The sequence below is a fragment of the Bufo gargarizans genome, chromosome 3, assembly GCF_014858855.1.
Source record: "Bufo gargarizans isolate SCDJY-AF-19 chromosome 3, ASM1485885v1, whole genome shotgun sequence".
Lineage (NCBI taxonomy): Eukaryota > Metazoa > Chordata > Amphibia > Anura > Bufonidae > Bufo > Bufo gargarizans.
Window position 1 is genome coordinate 279,113,176 of NC_058082.1, and position 20,742 is coordinate 279,133,917.

The 20,742-nt window shown below is 41.5% G+C and overlaps 1 protein-coding gene across 1 annotated transcript in view; it reads right to left on the minus strand.

The window, feature by feature from the left end:
- TEX14 (testis expressed 14, intercellular bridge forming factor) overlaps nucleotides 1-20,742 on the minus strand; it is a 162,959-nt gene that overhangs the window by 69,812 nt on the left and 72,405 nt on the right. Inside the window, exons 6-12 of the mRNA XM_044285605.1 lie at nucleotides 17,935-18,058; nucleotides 16,186-16,364; nucleotides 15,787-15,938; nucleotides 13,252-13,442; nucleotides 11,585-11,678; nucleotides 10,732-11,453; nucleotides 441-505 (exon numbers count right to left, since the gene is read on the minus strand). Coding sequence (XP_044141540.1) covers nucleotides 441-505; nucleotides 10,732-11,453; nucleotides 11,585-11,678; nucleotides 13,252-13,442; nucleotides 15,787-15,938; nucleotides 16,186-16,364; nucleotides 17,935-18,058 — 1,527 coding nt within the window. The remainder of the gene's footprint in view (nucleotides 1-440; nucleotides 506-10,731; nucleotides 11,454-11,584; nucleotides 11,679-13,251; nucleotides 13,443-15,786; nucleotides 15,939-16,185; nucleotides 16,365-17,934; nucleotides 18,059-20,742) is intronic.

Sequence of the window (20,742 nt, forward strand, 5' to 3'; positions counted from 1 at the left end):
ATTCCTACACCGTTCACCTGATTTGGATGTAAATGCCCTCAAATTAAAGCTGACAGTCTGCAGTTAAAGCACATCTTGTTCGTTTCATTTCAAATCCATTGTGGTGGTGTATAGAGCCAAAAATGTTAGAATTGTGTCGCTGTCCCAATATTTATGGACCTGACTGTATGTGAAGTATGAATTTAACACTAAGAAACATTTTTATTCACATTGATTCAATCAGGAGCACGCGTTAGAGGACTACATTAGAAGAATCCCCCGGCATCCCAGGCATTGCATAATAATCCAATCTAACGTAATCAAACAAACCATTCTTTATGGACATGCTTAGGGTAAGCAGAAGATGAAAAATCTGCTAAGGTGGCTTCAAACGTTTTTAGAGAAGTTTTAGTAATGGATTATTTGCTCTATTGATGAAAGATTGTATATGTGGAACTCACTGAGGTGTCATAATATCATCTGCCTGACTATTCTTAGAGCTTCTCTTAGTTAACTGCAAGAAATCCTGTGAGGACGATAAGAAGAAATTTTATTGATAGTGGTTATGCTATTACAGTACATTAAATACAATCGTTATCTAGGGTAAAATAATTTTCATGCAATCATCATATTCCACGAAACAAGCAAACAAGAACATGTTTTACTTTATATATATATATTCAACGAATGAAGAGGCAGCACTTCCAGTTTTTGGTGATAGGGTGACGACCCCAAACTTTATTCCCAGCAACGTTTCAGCCTTCTCAATGAGGCCTTTGTCAAGCTACAACAGTGCTAAACTGTGGGGTTTATATACCCACAATTCATTACAAATTCAGTGCAATCAGTGCAACCACATGTTACTAATAAAATCACATGATCATCAGACATCACATTATCACATAACTTTCTGTGTGCATTCAATATCTATATCAAAAAGATAAAACTATCATAAAAACTTTGTGACATCAATCAATAGTGTGGATCATATATCCTAGGCATTATTCAATTCATATAAAGTTATCTGGGGTACTATGTTCTTGTCCCCTATATCCAACTTCCAGTCAAACATATGTGAACATAAAAGTGCTCTGTGCACTAAGGGTTAAAATCAACAGTTCAAAATACAGCTGTATCTTATTACGCTTTAAAAACTCATGGGACCAACCGTCATGGAACATCCGAGTGCGCCTGCTTCAGCGTCTCCCCATCTGCCATGCGCATGCGTCACGACATGCGTCCCTCGTCCACCTCCTCACGAGGCCGCGTCATCACGCACGTGCCCTGGACCGCAGCGTCGCCCAGTGGAACGCATCGCGAGTACAGCGGCCTCGGGGGGAGGGAAAGAGTAGACACACGCCCAGACAGCATCGCCAAGGCGTCAAGGGCCGTGTAAGTGGCCATGGTAACGCAGTATAGTGCACTAAAACAGAAGAGGCAAGAAAGTAGCCACACATCGCACAATTATCAGACCGACCTCTATTAAGATGTGTAAATGTACCCAGGGATAGCGACCACTAGAACATCGGAAAAGACCGAAGTGCTGTCGCCCCCTAGGTCCAACCACATCCTAAACAATAACATACAGACGTGGACAAAATTGTTGGTACCCTTTGGTCAATGAAAGAAAAAGTCACAATGGTCACAGAAATAACTTTAATCTGACAAAAGTAATAATAAATTAAAATTCTATAAATGTTAACCAATGAAAGTCAGACATTGTTTTTCAACCATGCTTCAACAGAATTATGTAAAAAAATAAACTCATGAAACAGGCATGGACAAAAATGATGGTACCCCTAGAAAACACAGAACATAATGTGACCAAAGGGACATGTTAATTCAAGGTGTGTCCACTAATTAGCATCACAGGTGTCTACAACCTTGTAATCAGCCATTGGGCCTATATATATGGCTCCAGGTAATCACTGTGTTGTTTGGTGATATGGTGTGTACCACACTCGACATGGACCAGAGGAAGCAAAGGAAAGAGCTGTCTCAAGAGATCAGAAAGAAAATTATAGACAAGCATGTTAAAGGTAAAGGCTATAAGACCATCTCCAAGCAACTAGATGTTCCTGTGAGTACAGTTGCACATATTATTCATAAGTTTAAGATCCATGGGACTGTAGCCAACCTCCCTGGACGTGGCCGCAGGAGGAAAATTGATGACAAATCTAAGAGACGGATAATCCGAATGGTAACAAAAGAGCCTAGAAAGACTTCTAAAGAGATTCAAGGTGAACTTCATGCTCAAGGAACATCAGTGTCAGATCGCACCATCCGTCGTTGTTTGAGCCAAAGTGGACTACATGGGAGACGACCAAGGAGGACACCATTGTTGAAAACGAATCATAAAAAAGCAAGACTGGAATATGCCAAACTACATGTTGACAAGCCACAAAGCTTCTGGGAGAATGTCCTGTGGACAGATGAGACAAAAATCGAAGTTTTTGCCAAGGCACATCAGCTGTATGTTCACAGACGAAAAAATGAAGCATATCAAGAAAAGAACACTGTCCCTACTGTGAAACATGGAGGAGGCTCTGTTATGTTCTGGGGCTGCTTTGCTGCGTCTGGCACAGGGTGTCTTGAATCTGTGCAGGGTACAATGAAATCTCAAGACTATCAAGGAATTCTAGAGAGAAATGTACTAGCCAGTGTCAGAAAGCTTGGTCTCAGTCGCAGGTCATGGGTCTTGCAACAGGACAATGACCCAAAACACACCGCTAAAAACACCCAAGAATGGCTAAGAGGAAAAAATTGGACTATTCTAAAGTGGCCTTCTATGAGCCCTGACCTCAATCCTATTGAGCATCTTTGGAAGGAGCTGAAACATGCAGTCTGGAAAAGGCACCCTTCAAACCGGACACAACTGGAGCAGTTTGCTCATGAGGAGTGGGCCAAAATACCTGCTGAGAGGTGCAGATGTCTCATTGACAGTTACAGGAAGCGTTTGATTGCAGTGATTGCCTCAAAAGGTTGCGCAACAAAATATTAAGTTAGGGGTACCATCATTTTTGTCCATGCCTGTTTCATGAGTTTATTTTTTTACATAATTCTGTTGAAGCATGGTTGAAAAACAATGTCTGACTTTCATTGGTTAACATTTATAGAATTTTAATTTATTATTACTTTTGTCAGATTAAAGTTATTTCTGTGACCATTGTGACTTTTTCTTTCATTGACCAAAGGGTACCAACAATTTTGTCCACGTCTGTATGTGCAGTTACAATGGGAGGAACCTTTCCCATCTCCATGCACTAATAGCTTGATATCCGTAAAATTGCCATCTGGCATATAGATTCCAGGCCAGAATTCGCATCTAATATCATCTCAATATGAATTGGTGTAGGTCGGATCTCCATAACGTGTAGTGTGTGGCTTGTCATTGATGCCCCTCCTGCACATCAACCTATGGTCACCGTCAAGCACGTGCACCGGGGTGGTCCATATACGGTATAGTCCAAACATAAGACAAAGGATCATTACATTTTTCCATGTTTCTATCTGTGAATACAAAAAAGAGTATATCAATAAACTCATATTACAGTCCATTCAAAATAGCACTGTTGTATATCCTCCCCACTTAACTAGACAAGTATTATCACCTCCATGTCTGATGAGCAAATAACACATTACCTATCCACATAGCTCCCATCTGCATTCAGCAGTAAGACCTTCAGGCCTAAGTGTGCCTAACTTGTATATCCACATAATCTCACGTTGTTTCAACTTCTTCTTCCTGTTACCTCCCCTTTTGAATGGGGGGATATGGTCTATCACCCTAAACTTAAGGTCCTTTTCCTTGTGCCCGGCTTCCACAAAATGTTTAGGCACAGTATATATTCTATATAATAAATAGATTTTTGTTAATTACTGTAAAATTATTTTCTCTTCTGTTCATTGGGGAGAAGGGGGGCTCCTGCCACTAGGAGGGAGAAGACACTAAGTATAAGATGTGTTCATCCCTCCCACCAACTATACCCTTCCCACAGGGGCTAAGATAAATCAGTGCAAGCTAAAGCATTAGGAGGAGAAAAAGAAAACATAGCCACTAATGACTTAGGACCCAAGAACAGAAAAAGGCTCCACCTGTTTTTCTGGCCTATGTTCCAATATGGCAGCTAAAGGGTTAAAACACAATTCCTGTAAGAAGGGTGGAAGCCAGATAGGGCAGATCTTACTTCAGATGGAGTCTCTCAAAAATGTAGCAGAGACGGAGCTGTGGATGATGTCCCTATAAAGGTGAAAAGCAGAAGGCTGGAAATAGAGTCCACACGTGACCACCGAAAAGAGAAGATAGAGCCCCTCAGAAGACTGAGGGGATCTGAGAAGGGCACAGTGGAGGCAGGACCAGAAGCAGCAGGAAGATTTTGTGCTGAGAAAGAGGAGGGACAGTATAGAGTCCTGCTCAAGAAAGTCCTGCCCCCAGGAGAGGCCAAGCAGGCTCAGGCATTGGGGCCTAGATTAGTGTTGGAGGCTCAGATCCGATGCATGGTGGTGATGACGGGGAGAGAGCCTTCTGGAAGAGGAGGAGGGTCCAGAATGGCCACCAGGTAAAGAAAAATCCAGTTAAGTCAGGGCTCTGCTGAAGGGAGGAAGATGTAATTCCAAATTAAAGCAAATTAAAGAAGGGGGAACCTGAGAGCCTGAGGCGAGGGGGGTTGGGAAACTGCTGCAGTTACTTACCTAACTGCTGAGAAGATGTTCCCCAATCACACCATGGTCCTTCAGCATACTGCCCCTTGGGGAGGGTAGTTAAATTGAAAAGGGGGTATTCAAACAGTGAGTTAATGTCTCCTCATGAACTCCATTCCCACAGAGATTCAGCTGAAGATCTTATCATCTGTATTCAGTGCAGAGATGAGGATGAGGCAGCTCTTTACCTCAGTGTTGTGAAGTAACTTGTCCTGCTGAGTGATCAGGACAGGTTTTGTGTGTACTAATAGGACAGTGACCATTTAACAAAACAAGCCATTATAACTAATCTAAGGTATTTGGGAATGTATTTACAATAAAGTAATATTTACATATTTTCATTTTTTTTATTCCCAGACAACCCCTTTAAAGGGCATCTGTCAGCAGATTTGCACCTATGAAACTGGCTGACCTGTTGCATGTCCGCTTGGCAGCTGATGGCATCTGTGTTGGTCATATGTCCATATGTTCCCGCATTGCTGAGCAAAATAAAAATTTGAACTATGCAAATAACCTCCAGGAGCAACGAGGGCTTTGCAGTTACCCCTAGAGGCTTTGCACCCTCTGCAACTGCTGTGCCCTCTGCACTTTGATTGACAGGGGCAGGCAATGTAAATGTGACCACGCCTGCACCTGACGTCTCCTTCTCCATGGTCTATCTGTGTCCCCCAATGACATGGATTAGAAATAAGTATGCCTTCATAAGAAATTGAAGACATACAAAAAGTCTCCACTTCTATGTGCTGTATTATGGTAGTGGGCATAAATACTTGTAGCACATCTGTGAACAGGAAAAGAGATAGAAGCCAACCAGAACCACTTCTCTGCTAGGAACAGGGACCAGGTCTCCCACTCACTTAAAGGGTTTCTACCACTTCAGTATGACCAAATTAGCTTTCCGACACTAGCGATCTGCTAGTGTCTGATCTCCATAACCATGCAATTCTTAGAGCTTTGTGTGGAGCCGTTTCATTAAAAAACTAACTTTTATTCCTATGCAAATGAACCTCTAGGTGCTATGGGGCGTCTTTTCAGCACCTAGAGGCTCGGTCTACTCACACTGTATGCCCGCCCATCTCGTCTTGAATGCCTGCCTCCATCACAGCCATCGGACGAATTCACGCGCCTGCGCCGTTCACTTCTGTCTTCGGCACAGTGATTGAAGGCCGCTCTCCTAATGCCGGCTTCCTCACTTTGATGTAGTCTGCGCAGGCGCAGTGAGGAATCCGGCACCAGGAGCGTATCATTTACTCACTGCGCCTGCACCGATGACAGAAGTGAACGGCGCAGGGGCGTGAATTCGTCCGATGGCTGTGATGGAGGCAGGCATTCAAGACGAGATGGGTGGGCATAGAGTGTGAGTAGACCGAGCCTCTAGGTGCTGAAAAGACGCCCCATAGCACCTAGAGGCTCATTTGCATAGGAATAAAAGTTAGTTTTTTAATGAAACGGCTCCACACAAAGCTCTAAGAATTGCATGGTTATAGAGATCAGACACTAGCAGATCGCTAGTGTCTGAAAGCTAATTTGGTCATACTGAAGTGGTAGACTATAGTCAGAGAGCAAACAATCATGCTTATGGATATAGCTGGCATGTATGCGTGTTTTGTGAGGAAAAACATACGGTAACTGATACAACTGAGTCTTCTACTGTCTCTGTTATTTTACATTATGAGGATGATTTATCGAACAGAAATATGCATAAATTAGACGTATTTCTGGCGCAGATTGCAGCGCAAATGTCCTTTGCACCGCAATCTATAACTTTTTCCTACTTACACCAGGTCTAAAAAAGTTGGCATAGAGTGGGAAGGGGATAGGCCGGCAAGCCCATCTCAGTCAAAATATTCTACGCCTCATTTAAGTGTAGAAAATGGTCTAAATGTAAGACAGCTCGGAAGACATCTTACATTTAGAACTGGTGTTGGATGCTCCTTTCTACTAACTTGTTATTCTGCCGATATCCCGCGCCTGCGCACTCATTCCTTTGGCCAGCGCATGCGCACTGCAATGCCCATTCCTTGTACGGCACAGTAACTATTGTGCATGCGCCAGCTAACGACGCGAAAACACAACAAAGGAGGCGGTCCATCGGCGCATTAATTACTGTGATGCCGTACAAGGAATGGGCATCGCAGTGCGCATGCGCCAGCCAAAGGAATGGGTGCGCAGGCGTGGGATATCGGCAGAATAACAAGTTAGTAGAAAGGCGGTCAGAGGGAAAGGATGGGCGGGCGGAGGGATGCAATGAAAAGGATGAGCAAGCAGGGCACCTAAGAGAGTAACGCTGCCCCTGGGCACTTGTGAGCCCTCATTTGCATATCTTATAAAGATCGTTTTTGATGGTTCTATAAGTCCAGGATTGATGCCAGAGGTAACGTTTTTATTAACTGTAAGCATGTTAGGGAGCTGTGGGAAGGGTTAAAAAAGTGAAATGCTGGTGACAGACTCCCTTTAAGGAACAAAAAGAAACCAATGTGGATAAATGGAACTGTAAAGAAAGCAATAAATGACAAAAAGAAAGCATTTAAAATCACTAAAACAGGAGGGTAGCACGGAAGCACTGAAAAACTATAAGGAAAAAAATAGAACACGTAAAAAACAAATAAAAGCGGCCAAACTAGAGACCAAGAGATTAATTGCCAAAGAGAGTAAAACTAACCCTAAAATGTTCTTCAATTATATAAATGTTAAAAAGTATAAATCTGAAGGTGTCGGCCCTTTAAAGAGTAATGAGGGGGGAGTCGCAGAGAGCGACGAGGAGAAAGCAAAGCTGTTAAATAATTTTTACTCCAATGTATTCACTAAGGAAAATAAACTCAGATGACATGCAGAATGTAAAAATAAATTCCCCATTAAAAGTCTCCTGTCTGACCCAGGAAGGGTCCAAAAACAGAGCCTGGAAACTATAGGCCGGTAAGTTTAACATCTGTTGTGGGTAAACAGTGTGAAGGTTTTCTGAGAGATGCTATCTTAGAGCATCTCAATGTAAATAAGCAAATAACGCCATATCAGCATGGCTTCGTGAGGGATCGGTCATGCCAAACTAATTTAATCAGTTTCTAGGAGGAGGTAAGTTTTAGACTTGACAGCGGCAAATCAATAGATGTCGTATATCTGGACTTCTCCAAAGCATTTGACACTGTACCACATAAAAGGTTAGTATATAAAATGAGAATCCTTGTACTGGGAGAAAACGTCAGTATATGGGTAAGTAACTGGCTCAATGATAGAAAACAGAGGGTGGTTATTAACGGTACACACTCAGATTGGGTCACTGTCACTAGTGGGGTACCTCAGGGGTCAGTCAGTATCCGGACCATATTCTCTTCAATATATTTATTAATGATCTTGTAGAAGGCTTGCATAGTAAAGTATACATTTTCGCAGATGACACTAAACTCTGTAAATTAATTAACACCGAAGAGGACAGTATACTGCTACAGAGGGATCTGGATAGATTGGAGGCTTGGGCAGATAAGTGGCAGATGAGGTTTAACACTGACAAATGTAAAGTTATGCACATGGGAAGGAATAATGCAAGTCACCCGTACATACTAAATGGTAAAACACTCAGTAACACTGACATGGAAAAGGATCTAGGAATTTTAATAAACAGCAAACTAAGCTGCAAAAACCAGTGTCAGGCAGCTGCTGCCAAGGCCAATAAGATAACGGGTTGCATCAAAAGGGGCATAGATGCCTGTGATAAGAACATAGTTCTACCACTTTATAAATCGCTAGTAAGACCACACATGGAGTACTGTGTACAGTTCTGGGCAGACATAGCAGAGCTGGAGAGGGTCCAGAGGAGGGCAACTAAAGTAATAACTGGAATGGGGCAACCACAGTACCTTGAAAGATTATCAAAATTAGGGTTATTCACTTTAGAAAAAAGACGACTGAGGGGAGATCTAATTACTATGTATAAATATATCAGGGGTCAGTACAGAGATCTATCCCATCACCTGTTTATCCCAAGGACTGTGACTGTGACGAGGGGACATCCTCTGCGTCTGGAGGAAAGAATGTTTGTACACAAACATAGAAGAAGATTCTTTACGGTAAGAGCAGTGAGACTATGGAAGTCTCTGCCTGAGGAGGTGGTGATGGTGAGTTCACTAAAAGAGTTCAAGAGGGGCTTGGATGATTTTCTGGAGGGTAATAATATTACAGAATATAGCTACTAGAGAGGGGTCGTTGATCCAGGGAGTTATTCTGATTGCCTGATTGGAGTCAGGAAGGAATTTTTATTCCCCTAAAGTGGGGAAAATTGGCTTCTACCTTACAGGTTTTTTTTTGCCTTCCTCTGGATCAACTTGCAGGATAACAGGCCGAACTGTATGGACAAATGTCTTTTTTCGGCCTTATGTACTATGTTACTATGTTAAAACTTATCCACAGGATATGCCACAAATGTCTGATAGTTCCAAGTCCCACCTCACAACACCTGCTTCCAGAACATGGGTCTACAATCGTCTGCTACATAGTGAGGCACTTGCTGGCCACCATGTCCATATAGGAAATTCAGACCTCTCCTGACATGTCTGTTTCAGTAACTACTTGCAATCACCATGTAATAACAATTCTGGAGCATCTATTCTTATTACTCTATGTTGTGCATTTATCCTGCTTGACATTTGTGAATGAATTACCAGTAGTTTCCAATAGAGATGCAACTGGGTGTTACCAGATTTCGGGGGGGGGGGGGGGGGGGGCGCTCTCTACATGGTATGACACTGTCCAGTCAGTACTGCCAGTGTTGGACTGTGCTGCACCCCTCCAACTGGTAACACCCAGAGGGACCTTTATTGCAAGCTACTGGTAATGCATTCATTAAAAGATGCTACAGATTTGGGTGACAAGAGGGATGGCCTCAGTATTCACTTTAATGGGAGTTAGCCATGCAAGCGTCCACGGACATGAATTCCACAGAAATAATCGGAGAACGCTGTGCACTTGGGCGCCACCTCTCTATTCATTCTCCACCAGAATGCAGAAGAAAGTGGAGATTGATCCGAGCGCAAGCATTTATCAGAAAGTTATGACATATACTGTGGACATGCTATAAATGTCATTAGATGGGAATATCCATTTAGAGTGGCTGTACCATAAAAATTAGTATGAATTTCTCAAACCAGCACTTGGATCTGAATACTTTTGTAATTTACTGAAATCTATCTGTATAGCGCCACCTGCTGTTTGGCGTTTTTCTATATTCTCTGCCCAGGTCACTAAGGTTGACATAGATGCTCAGTTCCATGCTTCAATTGCCACTAGCTGAAGCAAAAAGGACACACCCCACGAGACACCCCCCATAAGTGATCTGTCAGCTTGAAATAAATCTAGCAGGGCAATAAATGGGGATTCATGTGGGTACAGGGCTGGTTCTAGCTTTGTTAGAAAGAGATTGTCATGTACTATACGATTTTAATTTTTTAGTCATGGGATAACCCCTTTAAGGAGACCACTTGTGTCCTATAGAACTCACGAACGCCTCATTTTAGGTGGTCAAAGATATAAATTAACCCTAAATAAACATAGGAACATGCAAATGGCCTAACACAGCTGTTATTTAACTATAAATCAATGAAGACAAGTTCACTCAGCATTGAATTTTCCTTATTTCTGTTTCAACAGTTTTCTGTAAATTTTCACTGGAGGAAAAGTACAAAAGGCAGGATTTTTCTTTCATCCCAAATAATTGAAACCTGGTGGAACTCACATAAACTGAGCACAACTAATGCTCATAATAAAAACGGATCTGTTCTTCTCTATTTTAATGTTCCTCTGGAGAAACAGAACCACAGAAAACACAACGCTGATGTGAACTCAGCCTTGTAGTGATGAAATAAATCAGAAAAATAAACTTCCATTACTTATTGGTTTATATACATTGAGGGTATGGTCAGATTTCTGCATCATTCTGGAAGCCAAAATCAGGAGTGATTTCAAAGAAGTTTTATTCCGGATTTTGGATCCAAAACTACATCAGGAAACCTGACCGTGTGGCCGTACCCTTACAGACATATGATATTTTGTACGTATTACCTGACCAAGTGTCTTCCCTTTAAATGGGCCTAGGCCAGCACACCATTCACCTTTCTTAAAGGCCTTTCTCACTGTGTCTACAACACTCCCGCTCTGTATTCTCTTTGTATCTGAGGTGATGTCAGTTCTGGAGAATGCCGCACCATCAGGAGGTAGATAGTGAGGTGGAGGGCCTTTAGCAGACCATCCAGCATACAATTTGCTCTTGTAAAGAGGAAGCGCGTGATCAGCCTCATCTGTACCACTGTCAGGATATGCATTTTCTTTCAAGCAGACATTTTCGGATTGTTTTCGTATTTCTTCGGCATCTAGTACAGTGTTATGGTCTTGGAGAAACGTCTGAATGTTCAGAAGATTGTCAAGAGTGGATCTGTGATGTATCTGGATTGCACTGAATCTATTATCTAGCGCCTGTAATTCAGTTTGCCAGTTTTCATTTGTTTCTAAGCTCCTGCAGTCGATATCTCCTTCCTCTGAATCGGAACTGGTAACCGTCTCATAATCACTCATTAATGATAATGAAATGGACGGGCTTCCCACATTCTCTTGATAGAAACCCCCAGCTCTGTTTTGACCTTTCTCCTCTGGTGAGATTAGGTGGGTATTCATTTCATCAGACTGCACTACCATGTCATACAGGGTTTCAGACTGTGACTTGCTTGAACTGGAACTGGAAATATTAGTTCTTTTATAAAACAAATCTGTAACTTCCTCAAAATTGTCTGAATGACAAAGAAAAAAAACGATAGGAGACATTTATTAATACCATAAAGCTGCGATTGAAGCCTAGTTACAGAACGTGTTTATCAAACTGATATAAAAAGCAGAATTTTTCGCATTCATAATTACATACCCAGTGGGATTTCCTGCTCTGTACGTTGCATTTTCATATCTGCCTCTACAATCATAAGAGCACGTTGTGTATATGGAACTTTGTCCTGGAAGTGCTTAAAAAAAGGCAATAATGATCATTTTTAGGATGATAAAAAGTTACAAGCATTTGCTCATGATTGGTTGGGTGTTTTTAGACCGCCCGATGATCCTACAAACATTCATTCATGGTCATTGGCCCGTGTAAAAGGGCTTATTGTTAGGATAACAAGGAACAACGAATGGATTATCACAATTCATAGAAGATATCATTGGTCATAGTAAGCTTACCAAAAGAGCCCATATTGCAATAAACTACAGAGGTTGTCTCACAAAAATATGGTTTACAGATAAATTCAGCCCATTGTTATAAACATTTTTTGTATTTACACTCCAGGATACCCCAGGAATGTTAGTATAGCACCACCTGCTGTTTCTATTGAACACCCTTTCTGTGTCCAACTCACTATATGTGCTGAGGTGGACATACATGTTCCATCTTGCCTCTATCTCTGCTCCTTCAAGTATGAGGAGTCATCTGCTTTTGAAACTGCAGCATATTCTCTGCCTCTCAGACAAGATTCTAAGCCAGTCCAATCACAGTAAGGCTGCCTCACCTTGGTATCAGTAGCTCAGTATAATCTCTGAGAAGTAGAAAAGACTCACCCCATCAAGAACCCCTTCACATACCTGAAGGAGCAACGAGAGAAGAAAGACGGACCATGTGTGTCCACCTCAGCACATTTACTGAGGTGGACGCAGAAAGGCAGTTTAATAGAAATGACTGGGGCACTATACTAACATTATTCCTGGCATATCTGTGGATATAAGCATTTTTTATAAACATAAATACATGAAATAATTAGAATAAAGGGCTGGATGTAATGATGAGCAATAATACTTTTTGGTAAAAAAACAAACAAAAAAGAACCTTTAAAGGGAATCTGTCACTAAAATTTGACAATATAAACTGCTTACGTGGCGCTCTAGCACAACTACACAAGATTCAAATGGTACCTTTGTTGTATTCTTCTGACTTTCACGGGCTGAAAAAAATTTAGTTTATCTATATGCAAATGGAGGCTCGCAAGTACCCAGGGGCGGGGTTCTTGTTGTAGGTGCCCAGGCTGCTCTGCCTTCTTTTCATATTACCCCCCCCCACCCCCCCAGCCTCTTGCTGGTTCCGCCCTATAAGGCTGTTTCATTATCCCAAGTACCGGCCGAGATCCGGCGCGTGCGCAGTTCACAGCCGGCCCGGGCATGCGCACTACGATGCCCATTGGAATCTTGTGTAGTTGTGCTAGAGTGCCATGTAAGCAGTTTATATTGTCAAATTGTGGTGACAGACTCCATTTAAATAAATTTGCAACAAAGTTTATTTAAAAAAAAAATCCATACGTTTGGTTTTGTTCATGGGGCCTCTTTATCCAACCGATTTAGTGCTGTATTTGTTGCGCCATGATTACTACTATTAATGGCCACATGACTGATTGGGATGTGGGCCTACAAGTATGACCAAATCCAACCAATGGAAAAAAAAAGCCCAACTAGCATTTCATGAGAGCATTTAAAGGTGCACTCATTAAGTTTGACAATATAAAATGATATAAAGCCAACAAGAGGTTATTAGATTCTTCTAGAATCAGCTACCTTGAAATCATTCTTCAGTAAATATCCAATATCCTGCAGAGGTGTTGTCCGTTCCTTGGGACTAGTCTGAATTCCAGTCCTGACTATAGAATAATATGGTTCAGAAAGAGAGGGATCCACAGCCAAGAAATGTCCTGAAGCCATAGAATCCTTAATTACTTCACCCTCTAACCCATTCCATGGCAGAGCATCTAAAAAGTAACCAGAATCTGTATGTTAGTAGGAAATGAAACAAGAACAAATGGTGGAAAAAAGAAAGATTATTTCACTATTAGTGTTTATTCACACGTCACAGTTTTTACTGTGATTTCCTGGAATCGTAGGGAAAAATTTACCATGATATGTGCACAAACCCATAAAATCAATGGTTTGTACGATAATTGCCATTGTGAGACAGATTTCAGTTTAAATGTCTTAAAGTGAACAGGTCACCAGGATGTAGCCATCCAAATTGCCACCAACCTCTTATCTGTTATCAGGTTTTCTCCTGTCAGTTTCTGTATAATTGAGAAAAAAGAACTTTAACCGATGCATTTCTTATGCCAGCAAGGAGTCGTGGAGGTGGTGCCACTCTCTATCCCCATCGCGGCTTGATTTACGTCCCATGGACTGGGTAGGTCATCAAAAACAGCCTCTTAAAGTGGCATTCAGCGAATGTGCAGTTGAAGGCGAGGAAAGTACATCCCACTTCACTGCGCTTTAGGAGCTATATGACATACCCTGTCTGTGGGACGTAAATTGAGCAAGTAGGAGGACAGGCCAGCATGACTGCTTGGGAGAACAGCTCCAGCTGGATGAGTCTTTGCTTACTCTTTTTCTCCATTATGCAGATTGCATCATGTTTGTTTTGGGGGCTACATCCTAGTGCCTTTCAATCTTTGAGGAATGTCAGAAGGGTTTGCATCAGTGATAGCCCCAATTTACAGACTCATTGTAGTTACAACACAAAGACTGTGGACAGCATAGCTTCACATGCATGTACATTTTCTAAACGTATTATTCCAAAACCAGATGCAGCAAAGCTATGAACATATCATCAATAGCAAGTTTTGCTTTCCCCTTGAACTTTTTTTTGTTGCATTTTTAATGTATTTATTTTTTATTGTATACATTTTTATTAAATAGTTACATAAGAAAAATTCTTTCATAGCTTGATACATAATATACAGCCTTTTTCAAATTTAAAATCATCAATAATTAATTTTTCACATTACAATACCCCCCCCCCCCTCCAATCAACCCTCTACTCATCTTTTTTAATCCATCTCTCCTACATCTTATCAAATTTCAGTTCTTTTTTGTGATGTATAATACATTTGTTCACAGGCTAGCAAACACTTAACTGTGCTCTCCCACATTTTGATTGTTGGAACCCTTCTCTCTATCCAGTTCTTCATAATACATCTCCTTGCTTGAGACAATAATTTTCCTACTAGCTCTTGCATTCTAGCATTACTTTTACCTGACGAAGGTACCTCTCGGGGTAACGCCATCTCAGGCATTCAGGTCGCTTTTATTTTTATTTTTTGTGAGTCCATGTAATTTCCATCTACACTCACGGCTTCTGTTATATAGGCAGGATATAGCCCCAGTGGGCTCATACAGCCGCTTTTGGTTGCGGTTCTTTGTGTGTACACCCCCTGGACACTACCTGTTATAGTTATATTGCTCGGCAATCGCCATGATGTTTTCATATTAGGACTCACACTTACCAATTTTCATGCTTATTACTGCTGATGCTATATATGTCGACATGGTAATGCTGGGATGGTGTTTTGTGCTCCCTATCCCCCTTGTTTTATTGTATTTATTATCCATTTGATCTTTTGTAATTAATAAAGTATACTATTTTTCATCATTGGACGCCTATGAGCTTTAGTTCTCTTGTTTTTTCCTAGCATTACTTTTATCCCCTATACTGCCCATTATACACGCTTTAAAGCTCTTAGGAATATTGATCTGATGGTAATTCCTTATTTGCATAAGTACCTCATTCCAGGATTTTTGTATGTAGTAGCAGTCCCATAATAAATGCACATCGTCGACTCCTATTTCTCCACATTAAATACCTTATTTTTGTAATATTTCATTAGTTTTGCTGGAGAATAGTACAATCGATGGACCTCAAAAAACTGTGTCAATCTATGAGCAGGGTTTAAGGATATTTTGTTTAATTCCATTAAGATTTTTTCCCACCATTTCAGGGTCCAAAGAGTCCACTATCCCTTCCCATTTTTCCTCCAACTGTAGTGGGGTCTTTTATCTTTTTTGGTGTAATAAAGTATTATAAATTGAAATCCTTTTCTTACCTTCTGTCAGCTTAGTAATCTTTTTTAAAGGTAGTGGAAATTCAGATAAACCTGTCCTACCTAGCTGACCAAATCTAATCGCATGCCTTAACTGAGTATAGTACGCATTTTTCTATGTATTTATACCAACTCTGGATTGCCAAATTTGTTCCTATGGGTTAGCTATGCCATTGAGCTACATATTGCAATATAACACTAAAAAAGCTTACAACATAGGTCAATGTACCTGTTAAACACTCCTGCATCACTGCACAAAAACTGTAAAGATCAGACTTTATGGAACCAGTTCTTCCTGCAACTACCTCAGGAGATGACCAGCAGTACAGCTGCTTGGGTACTGGGAAATGATCGATGCCATCACACTTCTTGCCATCTTTGCTGGAAGACAATTAAAAAAAAAAAAAAAAAAGTATCTTAATGGGTAACTGTGCTTTCTGAAAACCTTTTATATGTCATAAAACATGAACTGAAATACTCCTTTAAAGTTTTAGGCATGAATAAGGCAAACGGGAAATAAAAGCACAAAAAAGCTAAGATATAACCAAAGCTAAGACAGACTTCATAGCTATACATGCCAAAGAAATAATAACAATACACTATAATAATAATAAAATAAATTCTTTACCTTTCTATCATGTGTTCAAAGTTACTTATTTTGGCTCTGCCTGCTGCTACAATCTGAATAGCATGTGAAGAAAAAGAGCGATGGATGAATCCACGCCAGTGAAGAAACACAAGAGCCTCAATCACCTGAAGAAGTATGTGAACTATCGTTCCCAAGTGCAATATTGGATATTCTGAGCGCTGAAAAGTTCAGAAAATATCAAGATAAACAGTATGGATTTGTCCCAGTTAATTTACAGAAGTAGTTGTGCAGAATAATGCATTTGTGCTAGTACGCTGTCAACAAGTATGTTAGGTGCACTGTGGATCAGTGGTTATCTTGGGGTCCTAGGTCTGAATCTGACCCAAGTCAACATCTGCAAGGAGTTTGTATGTTCTCCTCGTGTTTGCGTGGGTTTTCTCCCACACTCCAAAGACATACTGAGAGAGAACTTAGATTCTTAGCCCCATCGGGGACAGCATGATGTATGTAAAGCTCTGTGGAATATGTCAGCGCTATATAAGTCAGTAAAATGAATAAACAAAATGCTAATACACAGCGCAGATGTATTTGCCATATTATTGTGATGATTATCTACAGTTGAAATTAATACGGTATTCTGCTCCTAGAACCTATCCTATCCACAGGATATGTCATAAATGTCCAATAGATGTGGGTCCCACCTCTGGGACCTGCAACTACCCATGTATTCCGCTACGCCCATCCTTTTTGCCACTACACCCATAATGCGAAATATAGCTGGTTTTACAGAAACAGCTGGGTTCAATGTTCCATAACTTTTGAGATGTGAAAACAGCATAGCTTGCTGTACTTCTGTAGCTGCTATTAAGTTCTAGGGAGCGTTAGGAAAAACAATATAGCACAGTGAGCTTGTTTCCATAAATCCAGCCACCTCTCACTGCCTGAATGCGATGATGGTGTGAGGTGGGATGGGTTATGCCCTCCTGTTCTAGAGAATGCTATGGATTCCAGAGGCGCGACTTTCTATCAGACACTGAGAACATATCCTGCGAGCTAATGATAACCCTTTAAAAGGGTTGTCCAACCCCTACCCCAACATTAAATTATGGCCAAAATGTGGGCACACAAAAAAAAAAAAGCCACTCATCTCTTCCAGAGCGGACGACCCCATCCCCACTGGCTTTGATCCCATGTGGCTCACAAGTGTGACATTTTGTCTGTCATCATGTGCTCGGCTGCAGAGGCACATGACCACTGAGGCCAGCGAGCAGCTGTGGCAGTGCATATGACAGTGGATGCAACATCACACTTCTGGTCCAATGGTGGACTGGAATTAGCGGGATGGGACTGAAACAGAGTTGCTCAGAAAAAGTGAGTGGCTTTCTTGTTTGAGGGCACACACATTCCAGATATCATTTAAATCTGAAATATGGGTTGTACAACTCCTTTAAGGAGCAGAAAGGTGAGCTAAACTACCCTTCTAAGGTTCTTCTAGGTTCAGGCAATTGTATAATGCTCCACTTTGTATGTAGCAAACATCTATAATGAATCAGTGGTTTTCGGAAGCGATTAACTGCTGATGGAGGACCTACATCGTCCAAACTGGACAGTTCTTCTAAATCTCATCCCAGAAGTCTGCAGAGCAGAGAAGAAGACATCTGGGAGAAGGAGACACATCTGTTGATTACCGGTACTTCATTTGATCATCTATAGATATGAGTTAAAACAAAGGCCGCTCTACCAGTATTCACCACAATGGCATACAGATTACACATTTCTTGAAGTTACCCTGTCATGTAAAATGCTGTAAAAGGAGCCAAATGTGACCCGCTCAAACACCAGTTGTTTCCTCTCTAGAGAAGCCGATGTAGACAGTGCTAACAGCTGCAGAATAAGAGGATGTTGTAGGTAACTGTCAAGCAAAAGAATGCAGAAACCACATTAGCACAATGCACACTATTCCTCAAAGCCCTTTTTCCAACAGTTTTGCTGCAACTTATAGCATAAAAAATTTGCTGAACTGAACCCAATTTTAAAATTGCATTGTACGCTAACAATATGCCATACTGGTCTGTGATAGGCATATCATTCTCAGTACCAAGAAGATGGACTCTCTGATCATACTTTCAGTTTGAATAAAAAACTGTTCTTTAACAACATTTTTTAAATAAATGTAGAAATCACCAGCACTGCATCATTTTCATAAGATGTCTTCAAAAGTGATCCACTGGTGCCCACAGACTCAGACCTTGGCATCCACGTAGAGAATTGTTTAGAGGGATTGCAGATGAAATCTACTGGCTTGGCGAATTAAAGTTTATATAGCGTTTACTGCAAATTTGGTCTGCAGTTCTTCTACGCAATGAACTGTATTTCAGGGGAGTTTTAGACCTTTCTTGTAACCACTGGGTGCTTCTTTCTAACAATCGTATCATCTACTTGTTTGGAGAGTACCTTTGTGTTGCCCATTTAATCAGAACCTTCCAGATATTGGCATTGGCTGAAACACTGGGGTTGGAATTTATCATCTGAATAGGTGCAATAAAATGCTAATTTGTGCAAGTGGAAATTTCTACCACGCTCTCATAAATGATACCTCCAATCTACACCAGCTCATAACTGGTATGGGTTTGATATTTCTTCATAAATTCCCTATTTACCTACACATACACAGATTATATTTTAGTAACTGCATGCCTTTAAAAATTAACTGACTGTTCAAAGGCTGCGTGAGGTTTGTTATAGTAAGTTACCGTATTTTTTTCACCTTATAAGACCCACCTATATTTTAGAGGAGGATATTAGGAAAAAATATTTTTCATCAGGTCTCAGCTCAAAGCCCCAATCAGACACCCAATGTTAATCAGACCTCAGTTTAGAGCCCCAATCAGACCCCCAATGTTAGAGAGAACCTTTCTCTAGTTCTTATTGGGGTCTTATGAACATTGGGGTTCCCAGGCTATGAGCTGTGCGCTGCGATTGGCCAGCGCTGCAGCAAGGGACACGCCTAATACAAAAACTCTGCCCAGTACAAAAGAAGGAGCTGCAGACACCGGAGCCTATACCGGGCGAACAGAGCGGCGCCCAGACATACTAGTAAGTGCAGGGGGACCCCTGGGCGCCCCTCTGCCCACTGATATAGTTAGTTTTTAAACTAGTGAAAGGTCCTCTTTAATCAGACCTCAGCTCAGAACCGCAATGTTCATAAGACCCCAATAAGACCTCAGATCACAGCCCCAATGTGAATAAGAACTCCTCCATTCAGACCCCCAATGTAAATGAGTCCCAAGCAGACCTCAGATCAGACCCCCAATGTGAATAACCCCCCAAAGCAAACCTCAGATCAGAGCACCAATGTGAATGACCCCCACCCCCCCAAGCAGACATCAGATCAGAGCCAGTTGTGAATGACCCCCCAAGAAGACCTCAGAGCAGACAAAAACAATTAAGTTACCTCTCCTCCTCCGGACCCCGCCGCTGCTCCTCACATCTACACTAGTTCAGCCTGCCACGCGTTGTGCTGTGACCTGACGCACAGTGAGTGGCCGAGGACCAGGAAGCAGTACAGAACCCCTGGAAATGCTGCATTCACCACTTCCCGTTCCTCCTGTACTAATGAGCACTTCCATAATGGAAGCACTCATTAGTATTCGCCCCATAAGACGAACTGACATTTCCCCCCTACTTTGGGGGGGGGGGGGGGGGAATAGAGTGAAAAATAAGGTAATATCTGGCATTGGTGCTGTCATTCAGTGCAATCATAGCATATAAGTGATTAAAATGAGGTAAGGGGTTCCCTCTGTCACCCCATCACTGGCCCCTCTACCTTCTTGCACGCGTCACATACATTCATGGGGTCTACAGGTCTGCCATCTAAGTACACCTACAAGGCCATGCCTTTTACTATTAGGCTGAATGGCATAATACTAAGTTTAATATAAAGAATATAACATCATTTTAAAGGAAAATTGTCCCTTTAAAACACAATATGAAGCACTCTCGTCAAATGGTACTTCCAGTTACCAGCAACCTTTATTATGTTGTGGCACTTACTAAGACAAGTCTCATTCCAGTGTAGTTCCTTATAGTTATGTGCCCCTCTTGGTACTATTCAGCACAGTAGGAGTCACAAGGTGTCTCCTAGGCTTCCGTACCCACTGGAAGCCTCTGACTCTGCTCGGAGATGAATGGCCTCAAAGTTGGAATGGAAGCCTCAGAGATAGACCTTGCACGGAAAGCCTTAGGCCCCTTTCACACGGGCGTTGCGGGAAAATATGCGGGTGCGTTGCGGGAAAATCGTAAAAAAAAAAAACATGGTTATAAGGGAAAATAATAGCATTCTGAATACAGAATGCATAGTAAAATAGCGCTGGAGGGGTTAAAAAATAAATAAAATAAAAATTAACTCACCTTAGTCCACTTGATCGCGCTGCCCGGCATCTCCTTCTGTCTTCATCTTAGCTTTTTGTAGCAACAAGGACCTTTGGTGACGTCACAGTCATCACATGATAAAAGATCATGTGATGACTGTGACGTCACCAAAAGGTCCTTGTTGCTACAAAAAGCTAAGATCAAGACGGAAGGAGATGCCGGCTA